Source organism: Vigna unguiculata, chromosome 3 (assembly GCF_037176805.1).
Source record: "Vigna unguiculata cultivar grain cowpea cultivar isolate G323 ecotype 2 chromosome 3, ASM3717680v1, whole genome shotgun sequence".
Taxonomy (NCBI): Eukaryota; Viridiplantae; Streptophyta; class Magnoliopsida; order Fabales; family Fabaceae; genus Vigna; species Vigna unguiculata.
Window position 1 is genome coordinate 27408456 of NC_140794.1, and position 24066 is coordinate 27432521.

At 29.5% G+C, this 24066-nt stretch overlaps 1 protein-coding gene and 1 pseudogene across 1 annotated transcript; both read right to left on the reverse strand.

Annotated features, from left to right (window-relative positions):
* Positions 1-1823: 1823 nt before the first annotated feature.
* LOC146887658 (uncharacterized) lies at positions 1824-3304 on the reverse strand (annotated as a pseudogene).
* A 1260-nt stretch (positions 3305-4564) lies between these two features.
* Positions 4565-23852, reverse strand: LOC114175237 (putative sulfate transporter 3.3). The gene is made up of 14 exons (XM_028060007.2): positions 23576-23852; positions 9536-9965; positions 9001-9049; positions 8680-8887; positions 8428-8599; positions 8291-8356; positions 6714-6827; positions 6508-6624; positions 6285-6411; positions 5893-6179; positions 5480-5670; positions 5308-5387; positions 5146-5222; positions 4565-5060 (listed from the first exon to the last, which is right to left on the reverse strand). The coding sequence occupies exons 2-14, from the start codon at positions 9854-9856 to the stop codon at positions 4878-4880; spliced, it is 1992 nt and encodes a 663-aa protein (XP_027915808.1). The 5' UTR covers positions 9857-9965; positions 23576-23852; the 3' UTR covers positions 4565-4877.
* Between the last annotated feature and the right edge of the window lie 214 nt (positions 23853-24066).

Consider the following 24066-nt stretch of genomic DNA (forward strand, 5'->3'; position numbering starts at 1 on the left):
CATCATTAATATGATCATCCTCAATATCATGAGCTATAGGTGTTGTGTCGGGAAGTTTAGTGGATGAGGGCACATCATTCGTGGCCTTAGGAGTTGTGTCAGTGGTATCATGCCCCCCCCCCCCCCCCCACTTCGAAAGACCTACCATAATAGAAACCATCTTCATCTTCGTGAGAAATTTTGGTTAAATGTGGCAGATTCCAAGCATTATCTTTGTCCTCTATATGTGGTTGACTGAAGGGAAAAACATTTTCGATGAAGTGTATATCTCGAGAGACATAACTTTCTTTTGTTTCCAAATCAAACACTTTCCACCCTTTTTTCCCATAGGGATAGCCGATGAAAATACATTGCTTACCTTTGGGAGCAAATTTGTCACCTTGTCTTCCTTTATTGTGTGCATAGCATAAGCACCCAAATGTCCGCAAATGCGGAAGAGGAAGAGGCTTTCCATAGAGTACTTCAAAGGGGGTTTTCCCATTCAGCATTTTTTAGGGAACTCTATTAATTAAGTAACTAGTAGTGAGTATACATTCTCCCCAAAAATCAATTGGGAGATTACCTTGAAATCTTAGTGCACGTGCAACATTTAAAATATGCATGTGTTTCTGCTCAACTCTCCCATTTTGTTATGGTATGTGGACGCAAGAGGTTTGAAATATTATTCCTTGATCCAAGAAGTAATTTTTCAAGCCAAGAAACTCAGTACCATTATCACTTTGAAACTCTTTTACACTTTTATTAAACTGTCTTTTACACTTTTATTATCACTTTAAAATTAAGGAGGAATTTCGATACTTCGTTTTTATCGACAAGTAGGTAGATCCACACATTGCGAGAAAAATCGTCCACTATAGTCATAAAATAATAAGCACCACATGAAGATGAAGTTCTATAAGGACCCCACAAATCACAATGTATCATTTCAAAAATACCACTGGCTCTTTGTTCCCTAATGGGAAAATTTTCTCTGCATTGTTTAGCTCTAAAACATATATCGCAATTCTCAAATTTATTTTTACCAAATCCAGAAATGAGTTCTGTAACTTTAAAGGATGGATGCCCTAAGCGCTTGTGCCACAATTCCATACAATCCACATTGTCTGCCTTTTTAACTTGTAGTCTCTGAGCACCACAGAGGTAATAAAGCCCATATTTATGTTTACCCACTCCAATCACCATCCTCGAAATGTGGTCCTGCAATACACACAATTATTAGTGAATTGTATAACACAATTTGACTCATCTAACAATTACGATACAGATAGGAGATTGCAGTTCAAATTCGGGACAAAGAGAACATTGGCAAGTTTCAGCTGTCCCCCTAAATACACAATTCCTTCTTTTGTTGCATTTGTGTGTTCTCCATTGGGCAATCCAACTAGACATGGCAGAATATCATGTACATCAGGCATTTCTTTCATGCTTCCAGCCATATGATTTGAGGCTCCTGTATCAATAATTCAGGATGCAAATTTGCAAATACCTGTCATCTTTTCATTATTTTCGCCTTTGTTGAGCATGTCTACTAACTTTTGCCATTGATAAGTTGTTAATCCAGCAAGACCATATTTGTCTGCGTCTGTCATTAGTTTGACTGCACAACCGATTACATGTGCTTGTGCAACATTGGCTTTCAAACTTGCTCCTTTCCCTCGTCCTGCACCAGATCGATGCAACATCTTGGTCTTTCCACTAGCTTTTCCGTCAGTTTTGGGTCTTTCCCCCCCACCATTCGGATATCCAATCAATTGGAAGCAACTTTCAGCAGTGTATCCCAATCTGCTATAGTTACTGCAAGTTTGATTTTTGTCCTTGGTTTCCTAACGATTTCTTCCCTTTGCATGTGCCATAAGACCCATAATTTCACCTCGTTCTTCTTGTGTTCTTGTAATTATTCGGACATGTTCCTCTTGGATTAGGATCGAGTATACTCGATTCAAAGAAAGCAATGGATCGCATGTGAGCAAGCTTGAGCGCACCGTTCCATCTGTGGCATCATCTAACCCCATAAGAAACTTGTGCACCTTTTCTTCTTCTTTTCGTTTTTCCAGCTTGGTGGACAGATTACAAGTGCAGTTGGCACATGTGCATACTGGGACTTTCTCATAATTAGCGAGTTCATCCCATAGCACTTTCAGCTTTCCATAGTATTCAACTATGGCCATCCATCCTTGCTTGCAGCCTGCCAATTCTGATTTAGGTTGATGTATCCTTGGGCCATTTGCAATTGAGAGCCTTTCTTGGATATCGCTCCATAGTTCCTTTGCATTTTCTGCATACGAAATTGTAGAGTGCAACCTTGGCTCTACAGTATTCAAAATCCATGAAATCAACATAGATTGGACTGTCCACCAATCTTCGAGTTCCACTGTTCCTTCTTTGGATCGTTCAACAATGCCTTCAACAAACCCCCACTTTCTTTTAGCATGTAAGATGTTCGCATGGCACAAGCCCATTCCTCATAGTTCTCGCCTCGTAGTTGAACTTGAGAAGTGATGTTTCTTGGGTTGTCATTTGAATTGAGGTCATAAGGAGAAAACACATGTTTCCCTTTATCACCAATCTTTGCTTCACGTTCACCCTTAGGTTAATCAACTTTTCCTTCTTCCCATAGATCTTGCTCTAATGCCATATCGAACTATATTAGAAAGTATTAGTGAAAGAATTTGTGATGATTTTATTATCAATGAACCAACCATATATATATATATATATATATACATATTACATCAGCAATGTTTACGGGAACAAAATATTTACATATATCAATTAACAAACATGATATAAACATGCTAAATAAATCCCTTGATTGGATTTGATTTGTCAATCAAATCCCATTCTGGATTGGCACCATATCAGCGTGAATATTGTGCTGATATATTTTCATATTTAGGCTGCCTCCAATAAATTCTAAAGTAATTTACATACACCTGAGTAATTTAATTCCTTAACAATACAAATATATTTTACTTTTTAAGATATTAAATAAGCTTATTATTTATTTAATATATTTTTTTGTAAGAGAGACAAAATGTTTATAGCTAAATCAGTGGAGGATATTGAATTATTTAACTTCAAATATATTTTATTATTTGTATTTATTAAATAAGAATAGAATGTAGCAATTTCACAGAAATAGAACAACTGACAGAGACTGTTCCAGTTTAGTTCATGGATATGATTGCACCCAATCTTAGTTTCTATAACGCGCTCCTTTATTCTCATCCAGAACACACTCTTATTTATGTACATACATGTTTATATTCAATGGCGGAGCACTGTTGGTGCAGGGAGGGGCCATGGCCCCCCAAAGTTTTAAATTTTTTTATATTATAAATATTAAAAAATATATTATAATTAAATCAAATATTTTATTTCTTTTATAAACTTAATAATTAATGTTAAGAAATAATAAAATATAAAATTAAACATAATAAAAAATAAAGAATAAAAAGATTTATCAAGATATTTTTTATTTTTTTATTTATTATGGTTTGAGTTTCTCACAAATTGTTCTCATGTTCCATTTTCACCTATTTTTTCTTATTTTTGAAGAGAAAAAAATTATTATTTTTGCTCTTATTTATCCTCTGTCCTCTTCCTTCCATTCTCATGGAAGTAAAGAAGAAGGTAATTCTTTGGTCAGTTGATAGTGAAATATTAGTTTAATAATTTATTTAATGATCCTCTTTTATATTAATTGTTTATTTCATGAATATAGAAAAAAATATATTGTACTGTGTGTTTTTTTTATAACCGAATCTTAATTGTGGTTCCATTATATGTCTTGAGTTTCTCACAAATTGTTCTCATATTTCATTCTCAACTATTTTCTTTTGTTTTTGAAGAGAAAAAGATCTATCATTTTTGCTCTTATCTCTCCGGTGTTCTCTTCCATACTCGTGGGAAAAAAAAGAAGGTAATTCTTTGGTCTCAATTGATAGTGAAATATTAATTTAATAATTTATTTAATGAGTCTGTTTTATATTAATTTTTTATTTTATGAACATAGAAGAAAAAAATATTATATTGTGTGTTTTTTTTATAACTGAATTTTAGTTGTGGTTCCATTATATGTCTTGAGTTTCTCACAAATTGTTATCACCTATCTTCTTTTGTTTCTGAAGAGAAAAAATATTATTTTTGCTCTCATCTTTCAGCGGTTTTCTTTCATTCTTGAAAAAATAAAGAAGAAAGTAATTCTCTCTTGTCTCACTTGATAGTAAAATATTAGTTTAATCAGCCTCTTGTATATTAATTTTTTATTTTATGAAAATAGAAAAAAAAAACATTGTACTTTGTGTGTTTTATAACTGAATTTTAAGTGTGGTTTGATTATTATTAAATTTTCTTTTGATAATTTTTTATATATGTGTGATTTCTTTTTTAGTTATTGTTATACTAAATTATATATTTAATTTTATTTTATTAGTGACAATAATTAAATATATAAATTTTTGATGTATTATTATATTATTTACCTTTCTACTGCTTTTTTGTGTAACCAACTATTATAACAGATATCTTAAACTCAATTAAAGCTTCTATGCAGTTCAATTTAGCTTTCCTAAACAATTTTATTTCAGAAGTGAATGTTATTTACATTGACTTGAGTAGCATTGTGGATTACTCTTTTGGGTTTTTTCTTTGCATGGAAATCAACTTGATTCTTGAATGTCTAAGTTCACAGCCAATAACTTACTACCACTTCAATTCAGTATCAAGGATTGGTTTAGTTTGAAGAGAATCTAGGAAACAGGGTTTCAATTACATGAGGAGATAATAAACAGTTGAACCAACTTTTCTATTCACTCTGCCACTGTTCTTTTTGAAACTTTTTTTTTCTGCTATCTTAAGTTCAAATCAGTCCTCGGTCACAATTGTAAATCCCCCCTCGCGTCTTGCACGGTTGGTGTTTGTCTCTTCATTGCTGATGAAAGTGATGCTACAGCCTCTCCAACTGTTAAGAAAAGGAATTCTGCTCGAATGAAATGATGGGCATCATCTGTTTTTTGCAGCTTCTCTATCACCTCAGCTAGAGGATTCACCAACACAATCTGTCACAATTCATTCAACTTACTCATCACACTTGACCTTTAATTCCTATCTATGAACTTCTGTAATCATCTTTAGCGTACTTACCGAAACACCCTTCATTGTCAATGCGTTTTTCAAGTCCTTGAAAAGTGATACTCCACTTGTGTCTATGGTACTCACAGCTGAAAATCCCAACATCATATCATTTACTATTCTCTGAGTATCCCATTTTGCAGACAAAGAATTATAATTAACTCACTTAGTTACCTGACATGTCAAGAATAAGAAATTGAAGGCAGACGTTTTCGTTTATCGTAGCTTGTTCTTCTTCTACCCACCGATATATTCTGAGAATAAAAGCAAATGGTTGAACAACAATGAGAACAATGACCAGAGCAGAAGTTTCACAAAGTCATAAATTTGTAGGTATGAAATCAACCTCTCGTTGAGATATGTGATGTTTGCAAAGTTGATGGGAGCCTCTATTCTTAAAATAAGAAAACCAGGTACTCTTATGGCTTCCTTATAATGATGAATATTTCTATATATGTTTGTCGCAGGTATGTTCCCCAACATTGATGTTTTAGGCCTTGTAACTTGCAGGAGTATCCTTAAAACTGATAATGCGACCTGATCAACAAGATAGTATTTCTGTTGTCAATCACAATGATTAATCTAAGAGCTCTTAGAATGTTAAATCAAGAAATTAGAAATTAAGTTTCATCCAACCTTATCGATTTATATATTTTAAATTGACGTGGACTTTCAACAAATCACTGGATTTATCATTGAAAAGTCTATAAATTCTAAAAATGCAGAATTGTAGACAAATTGGTGAAACAATGAGCTTACTGAAATAGCTAGGCCGACTTGGACAGAGATAAAAATGACACCAAGGAATGCTGTCAACATGACAATGAAATCGAATTTGTCTATCTTCCAGATGAGATAAGCAGAAGAAATATCAATGAGGCCAATTACAGCAGTTATTATGATTGCACCCAATATAACATTTGGTGTGTATTGGAACAATGGCATGAGAAACAGCAGTGTCACCAAGACCGTCACAGACATTACAACGTTGGACATTCCAGTTTTAGCACCTGCGTTGTGATTGATAGCTGAGCGAGAGAAAGATCCTGAAGTTCATAGTTTAAATGGGTTAATATCATTGATTTTGACACCTTTATATACAAGGGCTTCACTAATTGACAAGGCTTTTTAGGCTACGAACTCCAACCAACCTGTTGTAACATAGCAGGATGTTGTGGAGCCAACCACATTCATGAATCCGATTGCCATCATTTCCTTATTTCCATCCACTTTGTAGTTTCTTATGGTAGCAAATGTTCTTCCAACTGCAATTCCTTCCTGTTTGAAAATACCAAGTATCATTAAAACTTATAACCATGTTATTGACGTGGGAGATATGGAAGAAAAAGGTATTTGATATCGAATGAAACTTACTGTGAGGGATAAAAGACCAGTAATAAGGCCAGTTTTGATGGCCAGACCCAGATGATCACCTCGAAAGAGTAGCTTATCTGCTGAAGGAGGATTTACTCCTCTAGGCAATTTTCCAATCTAGCAACCACACTGATAGTTATTAGTAACATGTAGCTCTTAAAATTCATTGATAGTGATTACAGAAGCAATGTGATGGAGAGAGTTACCACACTGATGCCATGACGTTGAGCCTTTATTGCAAAAGCCAGCGCAGTAGAAATGATGACAGACAAAAGCGGAGCACCAGCTGAGACCCAGAATAACTCTGGTTTCTTCATGCTCTGCACAAGTTTATTTTTCTACAAGTTAGTACCATATATATACTACCCTCACCCTATTTAAAAAAATAAATAAATTTTGTCAAACTTTATAAAAAAATAGTTTCTCAAAGTATAATAGTCCTTAAAAAAAAGAATATTATTTTCACACCTCACGAATTTTTACACACATTTTATTATTTATTATTTTTCTTTTTCTTTTACAAATACAAAAAATCTATTTATTTAATGACTAACATACTTTCAAAAGTGGATTGTCAAGTGACGTAAATGGTGTCACAAAAATATTTTTCTTTGAAAAAACCTTTGCCTAAAAGAAAACAAATTAAAAAGGAAAAAAGAAATAAATTTTTTAACAATATAATAACGACAAAATTATAATTATGTTAATATTAAAATAAAGTATAAACTAAATTAACAAATATTTAAATAATAAACATTGATTAAATTTTTAAAAATAATACATATTCTTCGTTACTTTCTAACTTTAATATATATATATATATATATTAATGATTATTATTTAAAAATTTCTAGCAATTAGTCTATTTGATACTATATAGTATCTTATCATGGAGTTTGTACTAGATCATTAGGAATTCACAATAGTTGAATCACTTACAGAATGTCACTACTACTCTCCTACTTTGAGATTATGTAAGAAAAGAAACAAGCGATTGATTACTGTATTCAATCTATTTTCTGTTTGTAATTGATATTACAAAAATATTATTAATTTATTTTAAAATAAATATTATAGATTAAAAATATTAATTTTAAATTTTGAAGAGATATAAGTAAAAACATATTTTACGAGCTCTAAAATACAAATTGTTATATTTTATAAAAATGAAATAAAAGTTTCAAATTTTATAAAAATAAAACGCAAAGAATATTCTAAGAACCAAAGTCAAAAAGTATTAACTTTAAAGAAAATAAAAGATATTTAAGAGATAATTTCACTTTTTTCTCATATGGACCCTGTACTATTGGTATGCGATTTTATTATATTGTTACGAAAATGTAAGATAAGGAAAATTGTAAAATTGGTGTTATTAAAGTATACTTTTTTATTTAAAAAAATTGATTTTTTTTTTTTGAAAACAATGAGCATAAAAGCATTGTCGAAAAGAAAATTATCTTTTGACTGTGTTTTGATGTTTTGACAAATCGACAAACTTTCCTTAAATAGAATTAAAATAAATTAATTTTTTATTTTTTAACTAAAATAAAATAATATATTTTTACTTAAATTAGAACTTTGTCAAAAATTTGTAAGAAAAAAGTTTGTTAACTTATTATTTTCCTTGTCGAAACATATAAGTTAGTAAAATTGGAAAATTGGTGTTATTAAAGTATACTTTTTTATTTAAAAAAAATTGGAAAAAAAAAAATTTGAAAACAATGGGCATAAAAGCATTGTGGAAACATATAAGTGAGTAAAAAGATGAGAAATAAAAGCATACCACGTGTCTTGCACCTAGCAGAAACACGAGGAAGCAAATCCCCATGACTATTGTTTGCCAGGACCACTGCAAAAATATGACAACATTTTCCGTTAATAAAGTAGATAGAGCAGTGAGACGAAGAAGAGAGGAAGAACCTCGTCGATGTTGTGAAAGACAGAACTCAAAACAGGAATGATGGCCATCTTGCTGGTGAAATGTTTGATTCCGAGAAGACCCTTCAGCTGTTGCAGACCTACAATTACAGCGGATCCACCCATGAACCCTATAAGGATTGCCTTTGATAGAAAATCAATGATAAATCCAAGCCTGCAATCATTTTTGTTCTCACTTTTTAAGCTTTGAATTTTAATGGAGATAAAGGTCAAAATCAAAGTGTGATTGGTGACCTTAGAATTCCAAGGGCTGCTTGAAAGAGCCCAGCGAAGAATGTTGAAGTCAAGGCTAATTTGAGAAAGAGATCAGGTTCTTCGGTGGCAGAAACTTCCTCATTGATCATGGATCCTAGCACTAGGGAAGCAATGGAAACGGGTCCTACTGCAAGATCCATTGAGCTTCCAAGAACAACATACACAAGGGGAGGAACAAAACTAGAATCTGAAATATATATGCACCAAAAATAGTTCAAGCAACACCACTAGTTAGCAAGGTGCTCATTTCTCAACTAAAATAAACATAGCCCACACTGCACCCAAAATCAACACACTCACAGAGTCCATGAATTGCAGGAAGATTTGCAAGCTTAGCATAGCTGATTCCCTGGATCACAACACACAATTTAAGAACAAAAGCAAGTAAATACAAACATCAATTATCTTTGTGTACCATATCTTTAAATGTGAACCTCATTATTACAAAACTGGATCGTAAGATAGGTTTTTATCCATTTATATATTTTCAATTGATTTTATCTAAATATTTCTAATACACTTACTCAGCTATAGTATATATACAAATTGAGCATGGTACTAGATATTAATGGATGAATCGATGATTGATTATAGGTGGAACAATATATCTAACAAACAATAAATTTCGCAAAAGTAGGCTAAGACTCATGACTATGATACCATATTAAAAAGTAGACTTTAAACTTAATTCAACCCCACAAACATGACTTATAAAATAAGATTTGTATCCATTTATATACTCTAGACCATAAAACAAATTGAACTTGATGAAGGTCCAACGTGGTCACAATTTCAAAACAAATTGTGAAAGTTAAAACTTTTGGAGATGGCTAACCTGAGGGATGGCCAAACTTGCAATTGTGAGACCAGAAATAAGATCAGATTTGAAGAGATTGAGGTTGTAAGTAGGAGCCCATTGAAGCAAAGGGAATAAATATTGAGCTCCAAGGATTAGTTTTCTGGGAAGAGGTTGTCCCTTAAATTGGCGAAGGGGATCATCAGGGAAAAAGGTTTCCTTGACCTTGGCGAAGAACTTTTGAAGGCTGCTCTTGTAGGGTGGTGGAACAACTTTGTGTACTTTGACGGAACCCGAGATTCCTTCCTCCAATGTCACTTCCACGAAATCCGTCTCCACGGGGCTATTACTATGTTCCATGGAACCAAACTAAACTGCTGAAAATTTTGTGATGCTCCTTTTCATGTCATGTCAGCAATGCTTCTGATTCTCCTTTGTTTGTTCCATTAATTTGCACCATGGACAAATCCTACACAACAAGAATTGCATTGTTATAGAAGAAATAGAAAGAAACTGCAAGATATTATTTTTGGTAACTACATTAGATATTATCCACTTATAATGTAAAGCGCAATGTTGCACTTGTAGAACTTGTAAGTAGATATATAAACTTAATAATACTTTCTTTTCATATTTTCTTACCTTAGAACTTTCTAACTCAATATTGAAGAATCAATTTATTTATTTATTTTAAAATAATTTAACAAACCTGACTCAATATTAGAAAATAGACTTATTTTATATTTATATATAACCTTATATATAGACATGAGAGATATATGTTGTTATTTCATGTTTTAGTTTTGGTATAAACTTCATTTGGGGTGCTCAATTTTTTTAGGGGCAGTTAGCTCACACAATAAGCATTTTGGCTGATTTCTCTCACAATAAAACTGAGTTGCTTAATTTCTAATAATTTTCGCAGTTCTTCAAATTATATATGTTTACGTATAATTTTTTTATGACTATTTGATATTTGAACTTCTAAACCTACTTTTGCTTTATTTTGATATAAAATTATTTATATAAAAATAAATAATTTTTGCAACAACATTTACCAGAAAAAATTTAATCAAATATTTATTTTTCAAGAAATTATTCACACAAAAATTTCAATCAAGTATTTATTTTTAAGCACCAATTTAATATTTTATGATACTTTGCTAATTTGTTAAGATTTTAAATTTGACTTATTTTTAGTTTGGAAAATGAGAGACTTTTCACTCCTCCACGCTATAAAGTCTACTTTTAATGTGTTTATGCAATTTTTTTAATGACTATTATCTTTTGGTATATATGAGATTGTTTTGTTAAGATTAACCGTCCTATTTGATGTATTATTTATTCTAGAACTTAGAATTTCATAACAGTTTTAAAAGGACAACTTGAAAGGTTAAAGGAGGAAAAGAATATTTTTCTTGAATTCTACTTCTAACTCATGTGAGACTATGTAGTGTATCAGAACAAGTCCATCAGTAAGGATTTTTCTATGAAACAACATTTCCATTTTGCTCAATTTAGGACAAAAAGAACTAGATGTTGTCTTTAGAACACTTTTTCTATTCTCCTATAGAACAAGAGTTTGTCTATGAAACCACTTGTTTATTTCCACATACAACACCAATGTTCAACCTCAAGTTAGTTGAGATAACATTGTTAGGGTTAATGACCATATTTGAGTATTGACTACTTTCGAGCTAAGAATTCCATCACAATTTGTCCTTAAAAGGCCTCGTGAAGGGTTGAGAGATAAATTAGTATTTTAAAAGTTTGGAGTTTGAAACTCTATCATGATTTTGTCCTTAAAATACATCTCGGAGGGTAATATGATCCTAAGGATGTCAATGTCATTTTTATCTGATAATGGGTATTAAAGGCAAGATAAGTGTGAGTTAATTATTAGTGAATATTTAATATTACTTATTAAGAATCAATGTAAAAATCAAAAGGTCTTACCTTATTCATCCTATGAAAGAATGAACTTGTAATATGATTGATTATATATATATATATATATATATATATATATTCCTAAACAAGTTTAATTCTCTCTTTGTGAGACCCTTTTGGACTTATGACTTGTAAGAACCCAAATTTGATCATATTAGAGTAACCTAGCTATTGTGATTAAGTTCATGACTTATCACTCACATTTGGATCTTTCTTGAGTGTGGTATCAATATCATTTCCTAAACTGAATAACATAATGGCCCCCTTGTTTTCTCATGAGATGGTTAAGGGACGAAGGTGTATTTAAATTGTCTTTGACCTCGACTCCTAGTCAATATGGGACCAATGGATATACTGGAATAGGCTCCTAATACGTGTCAAGAATAAATAAATTTTCCATCTAAAATTGACACTTATTATGTATCAAATGGTGCTATTTGTGTATAACACGAATCTCCTTAAGCTTAAAATACAAAATGAGGTATTGAGAAATATATTTATATGAATTGTAATGATATTTTATTGCTTTGCAGTAAATATAAAAGAAAATATCAAGTATGCAGTTGAACCACAATACTGGAGCTTAGCCATGGAAGTAGAAAAGACAAGACAACATATTTTGACTTTTTGGCTTAGCACAATAAATAGAGTTGAGTCTCGTAAGGAAACTTTTTGCAAGGAAACCTAGAGCACAAATCCATGAGGCTGAGCAACCAAGAATGCCCTTCCAAGAAGAAAATGTCCCGTGCTAAGCATCAGGACAAGGGGTTGAGCTGAGAAGGAAACCCACTTGTGAAGAAACCATTTGTGTTTGGGCACCAAAAGTTCGGCTGAGCACCGCCCAAAAATTCCTATAAATAAAGACTTCATGTCTTAATTTTAGGAATTGAAATGTGTTAGAAATGTAGCAGTAAGAGAGAATATGGTCTGTGAGGCATGAGGGAGATGCTCTTAATGTAAATCTTATGTGTAGATGTTGTTGGAATTGCATTGTAAAATTCTATGAGTAGTTGCACTCCCTTGTGTCCAGGTTTGATGTAATCAATTCTGATTCTATATACTTCTACTTATTGGATATTTATCTTTTCTTTCATTCAATTGTTTATGGTTTGATTTATGCTTAATGATGACTTGATCATTCATCTATTTAACTGGTTTGGATTGAGTTGGGAAACTGGTCTCAAACTGTGGTCCAATCAGATAATCATACCTATATTGATGCTTATTTAAGTAGCCAGAGGGGATGTTGGATGAAAGGATCCTAAAAATGCAAGGATTCATTCAATGAGTCTTGCACATTAAAGTAATGATTCATTCTACCAAGAGTTGAGGAATCACATTGGGTTTGAAGTCCTTAGGTTATATGGATTTAGGGATGAACCTAGATCTACAAAGAAAGAGTACTCCAGGACATTGAATAATTTGCATAGTAAGTAAACAAGATGGTAGTGGTGTAATAGAAGAAGATGAGATGAAATCAATTCATAGCACATACTCCACTCAATCTATCTAATTACTACTATCTATTTTTACTTACACTCTTTATCACAACCAAAAACCTAGAAAGCAAACTACCAATATACTTGTTAAATCCCTATGGATACGACACTTGTTGATACTACTACGCACCAGTGCATGTGCTGGGAAATGATTGTTGAGAAACAATCATTAGCTCCCAATCGAGGTCTAAGAGGAATGATCGTTCATCCTCGGTTTATTAAAATGCTCTTTACCTCGACCCTTAAGTAATCTAAGATTATTGAATGTACTGGAACAAACCCAGGTCTAAAGGGAACAAGGGTTCATTCCCCTCTCTGAAAACTAAGGAAATGGGAGTTCATATTTGGAGTCACTTTTCCATTCTCATATGGAACGATAATTCATCTTTGGAATTGCTTTTTTGTTCCACATATGATACCAATTATCTAACCTAAAATTCATTAAGATAACATTGTTAGGTTTAGTTACCACATATGAGATATTGTCCAATTTGAAATTCAAAGCTCCATCATAATTGTGTTGTTAGAAGGTATTTCAAAAGATGAAGAGATAGATTTAAATTGTTTTTAATCTCAACTATTAAACTGTGTGTAATTATTGGACATACATATAATAATTTACAAAATGATCATCTTTTATCATGAGTATTGACTTTTTGATGAATTTGGATTTTTTGTTGGATTTTTTGTTCCTTTACTATGCCTTTAAAATATATTAAAGACCATTGATTTTGAAGTTTTAAAATGTATTAGAAGATTTTTAAAATATGAATATAGTGTATTTTTAATCCTAAGTAGAAGACAACACAAAAAGCCCTAATAAAAAATCTGGACATCTTCTTGAGTCAACCTTATAGAAAATTGTTATTTAATAAAAATTAAACATGCATCAATTTATATTTGGAACTATGAATATGAAAATAGTATTTAAATTAAATATTGATTAAAATTTTGAAAATATGCAGGTATTTGAACTAAAATGAGGTAATTTGCTAGAAATTATAACTAGATAAAATTCTTTATAAACACTTCTAAGAATAAAATATAAATGACGTTTCCATTAATTAAAATTAATTATAAAATTATTTCACGTAAATTTAATTTGGGGATGAATTATTTTAATTATAAAAGCATCATTTTTTTCTTGTTGTTTTCTTTTAAAAGGACTTAGAACAAGAAAATATTTCATTAACAACCAATTTTAGTGACCAAATATTATTAGTCACTAAAGCAACCAATTTAGAAACTAATTTATGAAATAAAAAATTATTAGTTACTAAAATAGTCATTATTGTAAATAAAAAATTATAATTGGTCTTTAAATTGGTTTCTAAAATTTAGCTACAAAGGTTTTGGCTACCAAAGAAAATTTGTCATTAAACATTAACTACCAATATTTTTGCTACCAAAGGAATTAATTTCTAAATTAGTCTTTAATTAATTAGTAATCAATGACCAATTATAATTTTTTATTCATAATAGTTACTATGTTATTAACCAACAACTTTTTATTTTTTAAATTGGTATCTAAATTGGTCATTGTAGTTACTAACAATTTTTTGTTACTAAAATTGATTATTCTTTAAGAGTTTTCTTGTAGTGACATTTATACTACCAAATTAGTTCGATTATGTATATTCAGTTTTTCTTTAATAAATTTTGACTTTTCTTATTTTATGTTTTAAAAATTTTAGTTAAGAATTATTTGAGAAAAAGATGTGTATGCATTTTCACACAACTATTCTACAAACTTTTATGTTCACTCCAAGAAAATTCCTAATTAGAAACTCATATTTCCTGCCAATTTTGTTTTGAAATTTTTTTTGTAGGAAATATTTATAAATTTTGTTATGAAAAAAAAATTATAGGAAATTGCTATCAATTTTTTTGCAAAATATTTTGTATAAAACACTTTTCGCAACAAATTTTGTAAGAAATACTTGTGAATTTTATAATTTTGTAGGAAATAATTATCCACGAAGGATTACTTTCCAATTAAAATTCTTAGAAAAAATAGCAGGAAAAAGCCTTTTCTTGCAAATTTTTTTAACAAATTTGCAAGAAAATTCCCATGTAATATGGGAATTTGTAGTAGTGTAATTTACAAAACTAAAAATTATTGGTTATTAAAATAATTACTATTATGAATAAGGAACAATGGTTGGTCACTAAATTGATCACTAATTAATTAGAAACTAATTTCTTTGGTACCCAAAACTTTGATAACTAATTTTTAGTGATCAATTTAACAACTAAATCAGCCAAAATTTTGGTAACTAATTTTAGAGACCAATTTAGTGATCAATTATAATTTTTTATTGATAATAGTGACTATTTTAATAACCAATAATTTTTAGTTTCGTAAATTGGTATCTAACTTTGTCACTATATTTAGTTATTATTTAGGAGTTTTCTTGTAGTGCTTGTGTGAAAATTCTAGAACACTAGAATAAAATCCTTGAAAAATTACCAATTTTAGTAACAAAAAATAAATAGTCACTATGATGACAAATTTAGATATGAATTTATAAACTAAAAATTATTGGTAACTAAAATAGTTTCAAAAAATTATAATTGGTCTCTAAATTGGTAATATTTTATATCATGAATTAATCTCTAAATTGGTCACTGACTCACTATAGTGACAAATTTAGATATCAATTTATAAACTAAAAATTATTGGTAACTAAAATAGTTTCAAAAACTTATAATTACTCTCTGAATTGTAACTAAAATAGTTTCTATTATGAATTCATCTCTAAATTGGTCACTAACATTAGTTACTAAGGTTTTGACTACCTAAGGAATTGGTCTCTAATTAGGAAATTGGTCTCTAAACATATATTTGGTCACTAAAATTGGTCATTACTTAAGAATTTTCATGTAGTGTAAACACAGGTCTTGTTTAAATTCAACTCATCAATTCTATTTTATTTTTTCAATCTTTTAAATTGATTTTTTTTAATTAAAGATTTACTGTCAAATACTTTCGAAATCTCATTACACTATAAAAAAATATCTCATTAACAACCAATTTTAGCGACAAAAAAATTGTTAGTCACTATATGAACCAATTTAGATACCAATTTACAAAATACAAAATTATTGGTTACTAAAATGGTCACTATTATGAATAAAAAATTATAATTGGTCTCTAAAATTTAACTACCAAGGTTTTGATTACTAAAGGAATTAGTTTATAAATTGGTCACTAAACATTAACTACCAAGGTTTTGGGTACTAAAGAAATTAGTTTCTAAATTAGTTTCTAATTAATCAATGACCAATTTAACGATCAATTATAATTTTTTATTCATAATAGTGACTTTTTTTATATAAATTGATATCTAAATTGGTCACTATAGTGACTAACAATTTTTTGTCACTAAAATTGATTATTATTTAAGAGTTTTCTTCTAGTGTTAAGCAATTATTATTAGTTGAATTGTAAATATTACATAAATTAAATAAATAATTTATTTTAAATGATTAAACATTTGTGGTAAGAAATTTCTTTAGCTTTAATTAAGTTTTAAGTCTCCTATAATTTTTTGTATTTTTAATTGAATTCCTATTATTATTATTTTTGTTTATTGGTTATTCAAATTTTTTATATTTTTCAATTGAGTCTCTATCATTTAATTTTTCATTTGATTAGATGACTTGATTAATATCTTACCTTGTCATTTTGTTTCCTTATCTTCATGTGTTAAAAAAATGAGATTTTGTCATGTGTAAAGTATAGGGAACTCTATTGAATTTATAGAACAAAGAGAGAGAAAACAGGGAGTGCAAGAAAGGAATCTAGAAAATGTTATTGATTTGAAATATTGAGAAAGAATACAAGAATTAGTTACCATGTATCACTAGAACTTTATTTCCATTTATAAGCTCTAGCTAAGTGGGCTTTTATGCAATTTCAATCATTTAATATGCACCATTAAAACGACCTATATCCATTCCCATTCCATCAAAAAGTTTGTGTACTCAAGGATGTTAAAAATTAAAACACCCTTCCCCTATAAATAGACTTGGCCTCAAGGCTTGAAGTGAGAATATTTCTATATTTAACCATAATAAAACTCCTAGCTTGCATATTCTACTAGTTGATGCTTCGATTTCACCAAGACCATTGTGGCTAATTACCTTTTCTTTTTTTTTGTCATCATGTCTAATATCATCTCAGGGTCTTTAACTAATATTAGATCTTCATCACTAGTTGAAAGTGTGCTTGAGATGATACTTTCTCCAACATGTCTCTTCAACTATGAAACATGAAAAATATTATGAATCCTTAATTGAGGTGGCAACTACATCTTATAGGCAACTTCCTGAATCTTCTCCAACACAAGAAATTGACCAAAAAGTTTATAAGCCAATTTAGCATTACTCTTATTTGCAATCGAAACCTATTTGTAAGGATGCAGTTTCATGTAAACCAAGGTTTTAGGTACAAATTGTATGTCAGATTTGTGTTTATCGGCCTATTATTTCGTTATGCCTAAAGCCTTTCTTGGATGAAATTTAATTAACTTCAACAATTCTTCCATTTTATTCATGTTGCGATCTATAATTCAACTATAGAAGCACCCAGAAAGTATGGAAGGTGAGCTAGTTGAGGTTGACCGTGAACAACCTAAATTAAGTAATGAAAGGAGGTTTATACCACCATTCTGTTAGGTGTGGTCATTTCGACCATTCTTAAAGGTTTTCTACGCATATGTATCTCAAATATGTTTCTAAGCATATGTTAACTACTTTAGTTTGATCATCGATTTGGAGATGGTAGTCGAAGATAGGTGGATTTGTACACCTTGAAAAAAAATCAATTCTTACCAAAATTTACTTGTAAAAATTGTGTCCTCATCACTTGTGATAGATTTAGGGAAACCATGCAATTTAAAGAATGTGTCCATGAATACTTGAGCCACCTCACCAACACTATAAGGATAAGTAAAACTCATGAAATATTCAGTCTTACTTAATATATCAACCACAAGAAATTTAACTTGTATTGAGATATTATAATTATGATTGTTTATTTTATTATTAATTAGGAGAATATTCTTAGCCTATTTGATGGGTATAATTATGGACATTATTTGATGAACACTTTTAGGAGTGATATTTTGGCCTTTATTAAGGTGAGTGTCTTATGATATGTATATATATTAGTGGCTTTCAAATAAAAGAGACAATGAGTTTTCTTGCAGTAAAACTTATCATGGTATCAAACCTCATAAAAATCCTATGGAAAACTAAAACATTTTTCTCCACAACCAAAAGAGATTATGGTGGAAAATAATGGTGGGCAGTCTGATGCTCTATCAAACCTAGGTGAGTCAATAGGAATATTTAGCATCACTCTAGTACAATGGCAATGACTTTTTGACATTTTGAATGTTTTCAACACTAAGGATCGTTTTCATGGTAAGAATGACATTCCTTGGATTATTGATACGGGAGCCTCACACCATGTGACGGGAAATTTATCTTGTTTGATAAATGTTGAAAAGATTACAACCATACTAGTGGGATTGTAGAATGGGAAAGATACCATCACTACAAAGGAGCGCAATGTGAATTTTGATGGTGGTTTGCAGTTTGACAATGTCATTTTTGTGACTCAATTAACTTTAAACTTAATTTTTGTATCACAATTAATTAATGCCTCAAATTGTATTATCTAGTTTATGTTTTGTGTGTAATATAGAACTAAAAGATGAGGACAATGATTGGAGCGGGTGAACAGACTAATAAACTTTGTTTTTTTTATTTCAAAGTATTATGAAGATACATGCATGTACGTCATATAAGGATTCGTCAATGATCTATGACATAAACATTTTGGTCACCTATCAAAAGAGGTGTTAAAGTTCATCCCTCATAAGAGTCAATTTAGTAGAAGCAATAATAATAGAATTTATGATATATGCCCCTATGCTAAACAATATAGGAATCACTTTTTATTAAGTGAGCATACTACAAGTAGTTTGTTTGAATTAGTTAATTGTGATTTATAAGGACCTTGTCCCATTCCTTCATCTTACGGGCCACTATATTACTTCAAAATTGTTGATGATTATTCCCGTGCAGTTTGGATTTATTTGTTATGCAATAAAATTGAAGTTATGTCTATGTTTATGAACTATTTTGTCTTCGTTTATAGATCATTTGATATGAAAATAAAGAAAGTATGAAGTGACAATGATACTAAAAGGGATTAAAATTTTATGATTTGGAATCCCATGAATTCCTTGTAAGAGATGTGAAATTTTATGAACATAAATTCATTTTGTTGGGTCACCAGACATACTCTTTATACTCCTCACATTCATTATGATATTGAGTATGTTGACAATTATGTTGGAGGGGAAACTTGTGATGCATCATTCATAAAAAAGGTGCATATGTGGCCTTGCAAGGAGAAGAACAGTCACAACTTCAAGGGAGGTTGTATGGAAAATATAATGGAAATGAGGGAGAAAGTATGAGTGGTATGGATGGTGAAGTAGTCTAATAATGGACCATTAGAAACCATTAAATGTGAGGTGTTGTACTTATAGAGAATAAAAGATCATATATTCACATATTGAAGGTTAGATGAAATAGAGATCATTGGGTATATTGACTTTGATTTTGTTGGATGTCAAGATAATATGAAATTCACACCAGGTTGTATATTTGTAGAGATGATATCTCGTGAAAAAGTATTAAAAGTCTCTTATGCCTTTTCTACTATGACAATTAAGTTTGTAGCATGTTATCACCAAAATTTAGCAACAAAATTTTGCTATATAGTGGATGGTATAAAAAGACCACTTAAGTTTTTTTTTTTTAACAAATTAACAATTGTAATTTCCAGCAATCAAATTCTTACTTTCTTAAAAAAGACTTCAAAGTAAATAAATGCCTATAAAACATATAAACACAAATTCCATGGTTGTGGATTCGTTCACTAAAAGGATTAATGTTAAAAGGTTTCATGAGCACACTTTTTGTACGGGTGTTATCTCTTTAAGTGATATTTAGTTTTAATGGGAATTTGTAATTTTGGATGTTTTCATGATATAAACTTATATAGTTCAAGTATAATTTATGCAAAAATAAAGTTTTAGTATATTTAAAATATGATTTTATTTTTTGATCTTAGTAAACTTTAAGGAGGGTCTAATGGGTATGTTAAGATCACATTACATAAAAATTCCATATTGGACATTCATATCATGATACATGTTATTCATTTGTGTCAATATATGTGCCATGAATGGGTTTAGTTACGATAAATGAAGCAAGGACCGCTTGATTCTGTTTTGTCATGATAATTGGAATGAATTGATTAAAAATACATTTAGTAAATTATATAATTATAAAGTTATACATATATATATATATATATATATATATATATATATATATATATATATATATATATATATATTCCAAGTGGGAGATTGTTGGATCCTTAATCCAATATTGCTCTTATATATGAATAATTATGTATTAAAGTTATTAAAGACACCTATTGTTACTGTTGTGTCATGTTAAAAGTGATCAAATGTTGTTAAAGTATTTTGAGAGTTACTATTAAAGATATATTGGTCTTATATATGAATAATTATATATTAAAGATACTTATTATTACTATTGTGTCAAATTAAAAGTGATCAAATGGTATTAAAGTATTTTGTCAATTAACTGAAATGTTATGAGACCTTTAATGTAGGGAAATTACGTAGTAATTCTATTTTTTAATGGGTAAATAGATATACCAAAGGACAATTTCATTTGTTAATAAATAGGTTAGGTTCCCATGTTACACTATATATTGCTTTTCTATTCTAATATTACCTTATCACTATCACTAAGAAGAGAGATGGTTAAAGAGTTCTCTCAAGAAAGTATGTGTTGATTTAGAACGTCAAACCATCCCACTCTGTTATCATTTTGAATTCAGGTATGCTTTTACATTTAGTTATGATGATTAATATGATACTTTTAAGATTTATATAGATGATAATTTTTCATCCAAGAAGTTTAAGTTTGATTCTAACAATTGATTTTATAGTCAAATCAATATGTTTTTGTTTTTGTCTTATATCTTAATTATAATTTTTTTTATACTTGTAGTGTGTCTCTAGTTAAAATAAAATCACATATGTGTAGCTTCTCATTATTACATAGAAAAAAAAAGATATTAATGATTAGATGATTTATTTTATTTTATTTTTATAAATATTTTGATATAACATAATTATATTTAAATATCTTGACAATTGAATTGAGTACATGTATGTGTTTTAATTGAAATATGAAGATATGATAAAAGTTTTTTTCCGATCGTGAAATCAACCACTCAATCATTGTATTATGTTCTTATCTTGGTGTTTTTTATTTATTTATATATTTTGAGATTAAATAATTGAAACATTATATCACCAATTTTTTTTTATTTATATATCTTGTGTAAATTAATTTATTTTAAAATATAAAAAGATTATGAGCTTAAGGTTCGTGTATTTATTAGTCATCCCAAAGGAGGATTACTATTGCATATGCAGCAGTAGTAGTAATAAATTTGTAATAATTATTTAGTTTTTTTCATATAAAATATGAAACTATCTTGAAGAAAAAATTCTATTTGATGGTTCTTATTTTTAGCATTTTATTATTTTGAAAAAATATCACTAAATAATTAAAATTTTATTCAAAGATAAAATTTTAATGTATACTGATAATATCTTGAAATGAAATTTATGTGTATTTTATTTTGAAATTTATGTGAGTGTATTTTGTGTTTGTTGTTCTCAGTTTAATTAATAACAATGTTAGTATCAATATAAATTTTATTTCTGTTTTAAATGGTTCAAACTTGAAGTCTCAGAAGTAAAATGTAAACCGACTTTTATCGATAAATTTAATTGATTACCTTCCTTTTTTTATAGAGTATTTTCTCATAAGTCTAAATTATATATTTTGTATTTATAAAAATTAAATTCAAAATCTTCTTCAAAACATCTAAGTTATTTTCACTTGCATTTTTTTTTTCAACAAAGATGAATAAATTAAAGAAGAGCACTTATGGGGTACTTTAACACTTTTAAAAAAAATCAATAATCTGTATAAAAGAATGCAAAAACTTGACATCCAAACATCTAAGTTATTTTCACTTGCAATAAAAATTGTTGACATTAAAAATATGGTTTTGTCTATAAATTATGTTTTATAATCTATTATCGTATTCGTTCTATTTTTCTCATACTTCTAACTTAAATATTTTTAAATAAGACTACTCTTTTTGTTGTACACTTTTCTACCCAAAGAGTTTGAATAATGCCACGCAAAACCTAACTTCATTAATTCAGCCTTTGGCGTTGGCATTACCTAGGTAGTAGATATTAATTTTGATTGATCTCTAAGGTCTCCCACAAGTGTATTTAACACCACTTAGGTTGTATTTAGAATTTTCTTTCATAAGTTAAATATTACTAAGAAAAGTAAAAGAGATTCTTAAGGTGATTTAATAAAATCTTGATTTAATTGCCATATTATTTTCATCTTCATCTTTTTTTGGTTATATATGGTACCAAAAGCTCTTATTTAGAGCTTTCTTTCGCAGTTTAACCATGCTAATGAATCTTTGTAATTCAAGCGATTCATAATGAAACTTCTTTTAGAAAGAGTGAAGATTAGATGTAGTATAGGTTTTATGAAACAATATTAAACCTATTAATTTTCCCACTATTGTATAATTTTTTATTTATCATAAGATTAAATGATAATTTTGTAAAAGCAAAATCATTCTTTAAGATCAAATAATTGTTTGTCTATAAGAAACAAGGCTGCCCTTTACCTTGAATGGAAAAGTACTATTAAGAAGAAAAGTACTTCTCTTCTATCTTCATTCACTCAATAACATAAAGCACTTTCCCCACCTTTTAATTTAATAGCCTCCTTAAATTTGTTATCAAAATTGGATATGTAGGATGCTTATTAGTCACTAGTAACTAATCTATATCAAGGTTTCCATAGATGATGTGCCAAGTTACTAAAAGTCAGTTACATGTTTACTTTTCAAGTCAAACATGAATGACATATTCCAACCCTAGATTTTAGACGAGTAACTCAAAATTAACCCATGAGAGTCACAAACTTCTAATTCTTGTTTAGAGACTAATAATGAAAGAATAGTTGGCTTTGAAACCAACTCACCCACGTTTTGACCTAATGCTAAAAATTTTTGCAAATTAAAAGTATAGTTTTGTTAAATGATAAACTTTAAACTATTACCTTACCAACACAAATAAAGGAATACAAATTCCTTAGACATGATATCCTAAATTTGATTTAGGGATTCGTGTATTACTGGGAAAACTCGGTCTTTAGTGTTAAATACTATAATAAATTAGTATTTTAAGTGAAGATACTCTGACATGAAAAAGTGTAATCAAAATTGAACTAGTATTTAAAGATATGTGGTATCACATTGGTTATAAAATTGTGTACATGCATTCTCTTCAAATGATGTTATATTATATGAAGATATAAAATAATTGAAGTAAACAAAACTAAAGTTGTTTATAATAATTATGGACAGAGTCATACAAGCATGCTTGAGTTTGAAACTAACCTGTTTTATTTTGCTTCAACAATGTTGTCTTCTTCAAAGATCATGAGATAGAACCATTATTTCATCACCCAATTAGCTATAACACCAGAAAGACCATTGATGGTCACAAGTTTCAAATTGTTGTCCTTGTTATTAGGTTTTCAATGTTTGGCTAAGGAGATTGGCAGAGAAAGGGTTAGAAGGGTGAAGGTGAAGATGGTGTTATTTTGAGAGTTGGAGAGAAGGAGATTTTGTGTAACATTTTTTCTTGTGAGTAATTACTTGTCGCACATGTTTGCTTCAAGCTTGAACCACACAAATGTTTTCTACACTTCACAATTTTATTGACTGGCATGAAGTCCTCTTTTGACCAAATTTTTACCACACGTTGTCTTTCCTTTTTTTGCATTAAAAATTTTGATATTTTAAGTTGAAGGGAGGAGGTAGGAAGGGGAATCTAAGGGAGGGAGAATTTTAAGGGAGTTGAATGCATTTTTCCTTTGCGATCAAGA

What these genes read in the sequence shown, in the direction of transcription:
- LOC114175237 (XM_028060007.2), bottom strand. Translation starts at nt 9,856, where the DNA reads ATGGAACATAGTAATAGCCCCGTGGAGACGGATTTCGTGGAAGTGACA. An exon ending in CTGGTCTTTTATCCCTCACA is followed by an intron (nt 6,412 to 6,507) that starts GTAAGTTTCATT and finishes ATTTTCAAACAG; the next exon opens with GAAGGAATTGCAGTTGGAAG. An exon ending in TGACAATGAAGGGTGTTTCG is followed by an intron (nt 5,061 to 5,145) that starts GTAAGTACGCTA and finishes GAATTGTGACAG; the next exon opens with ATTGTGTTGGTGAATCCTCT.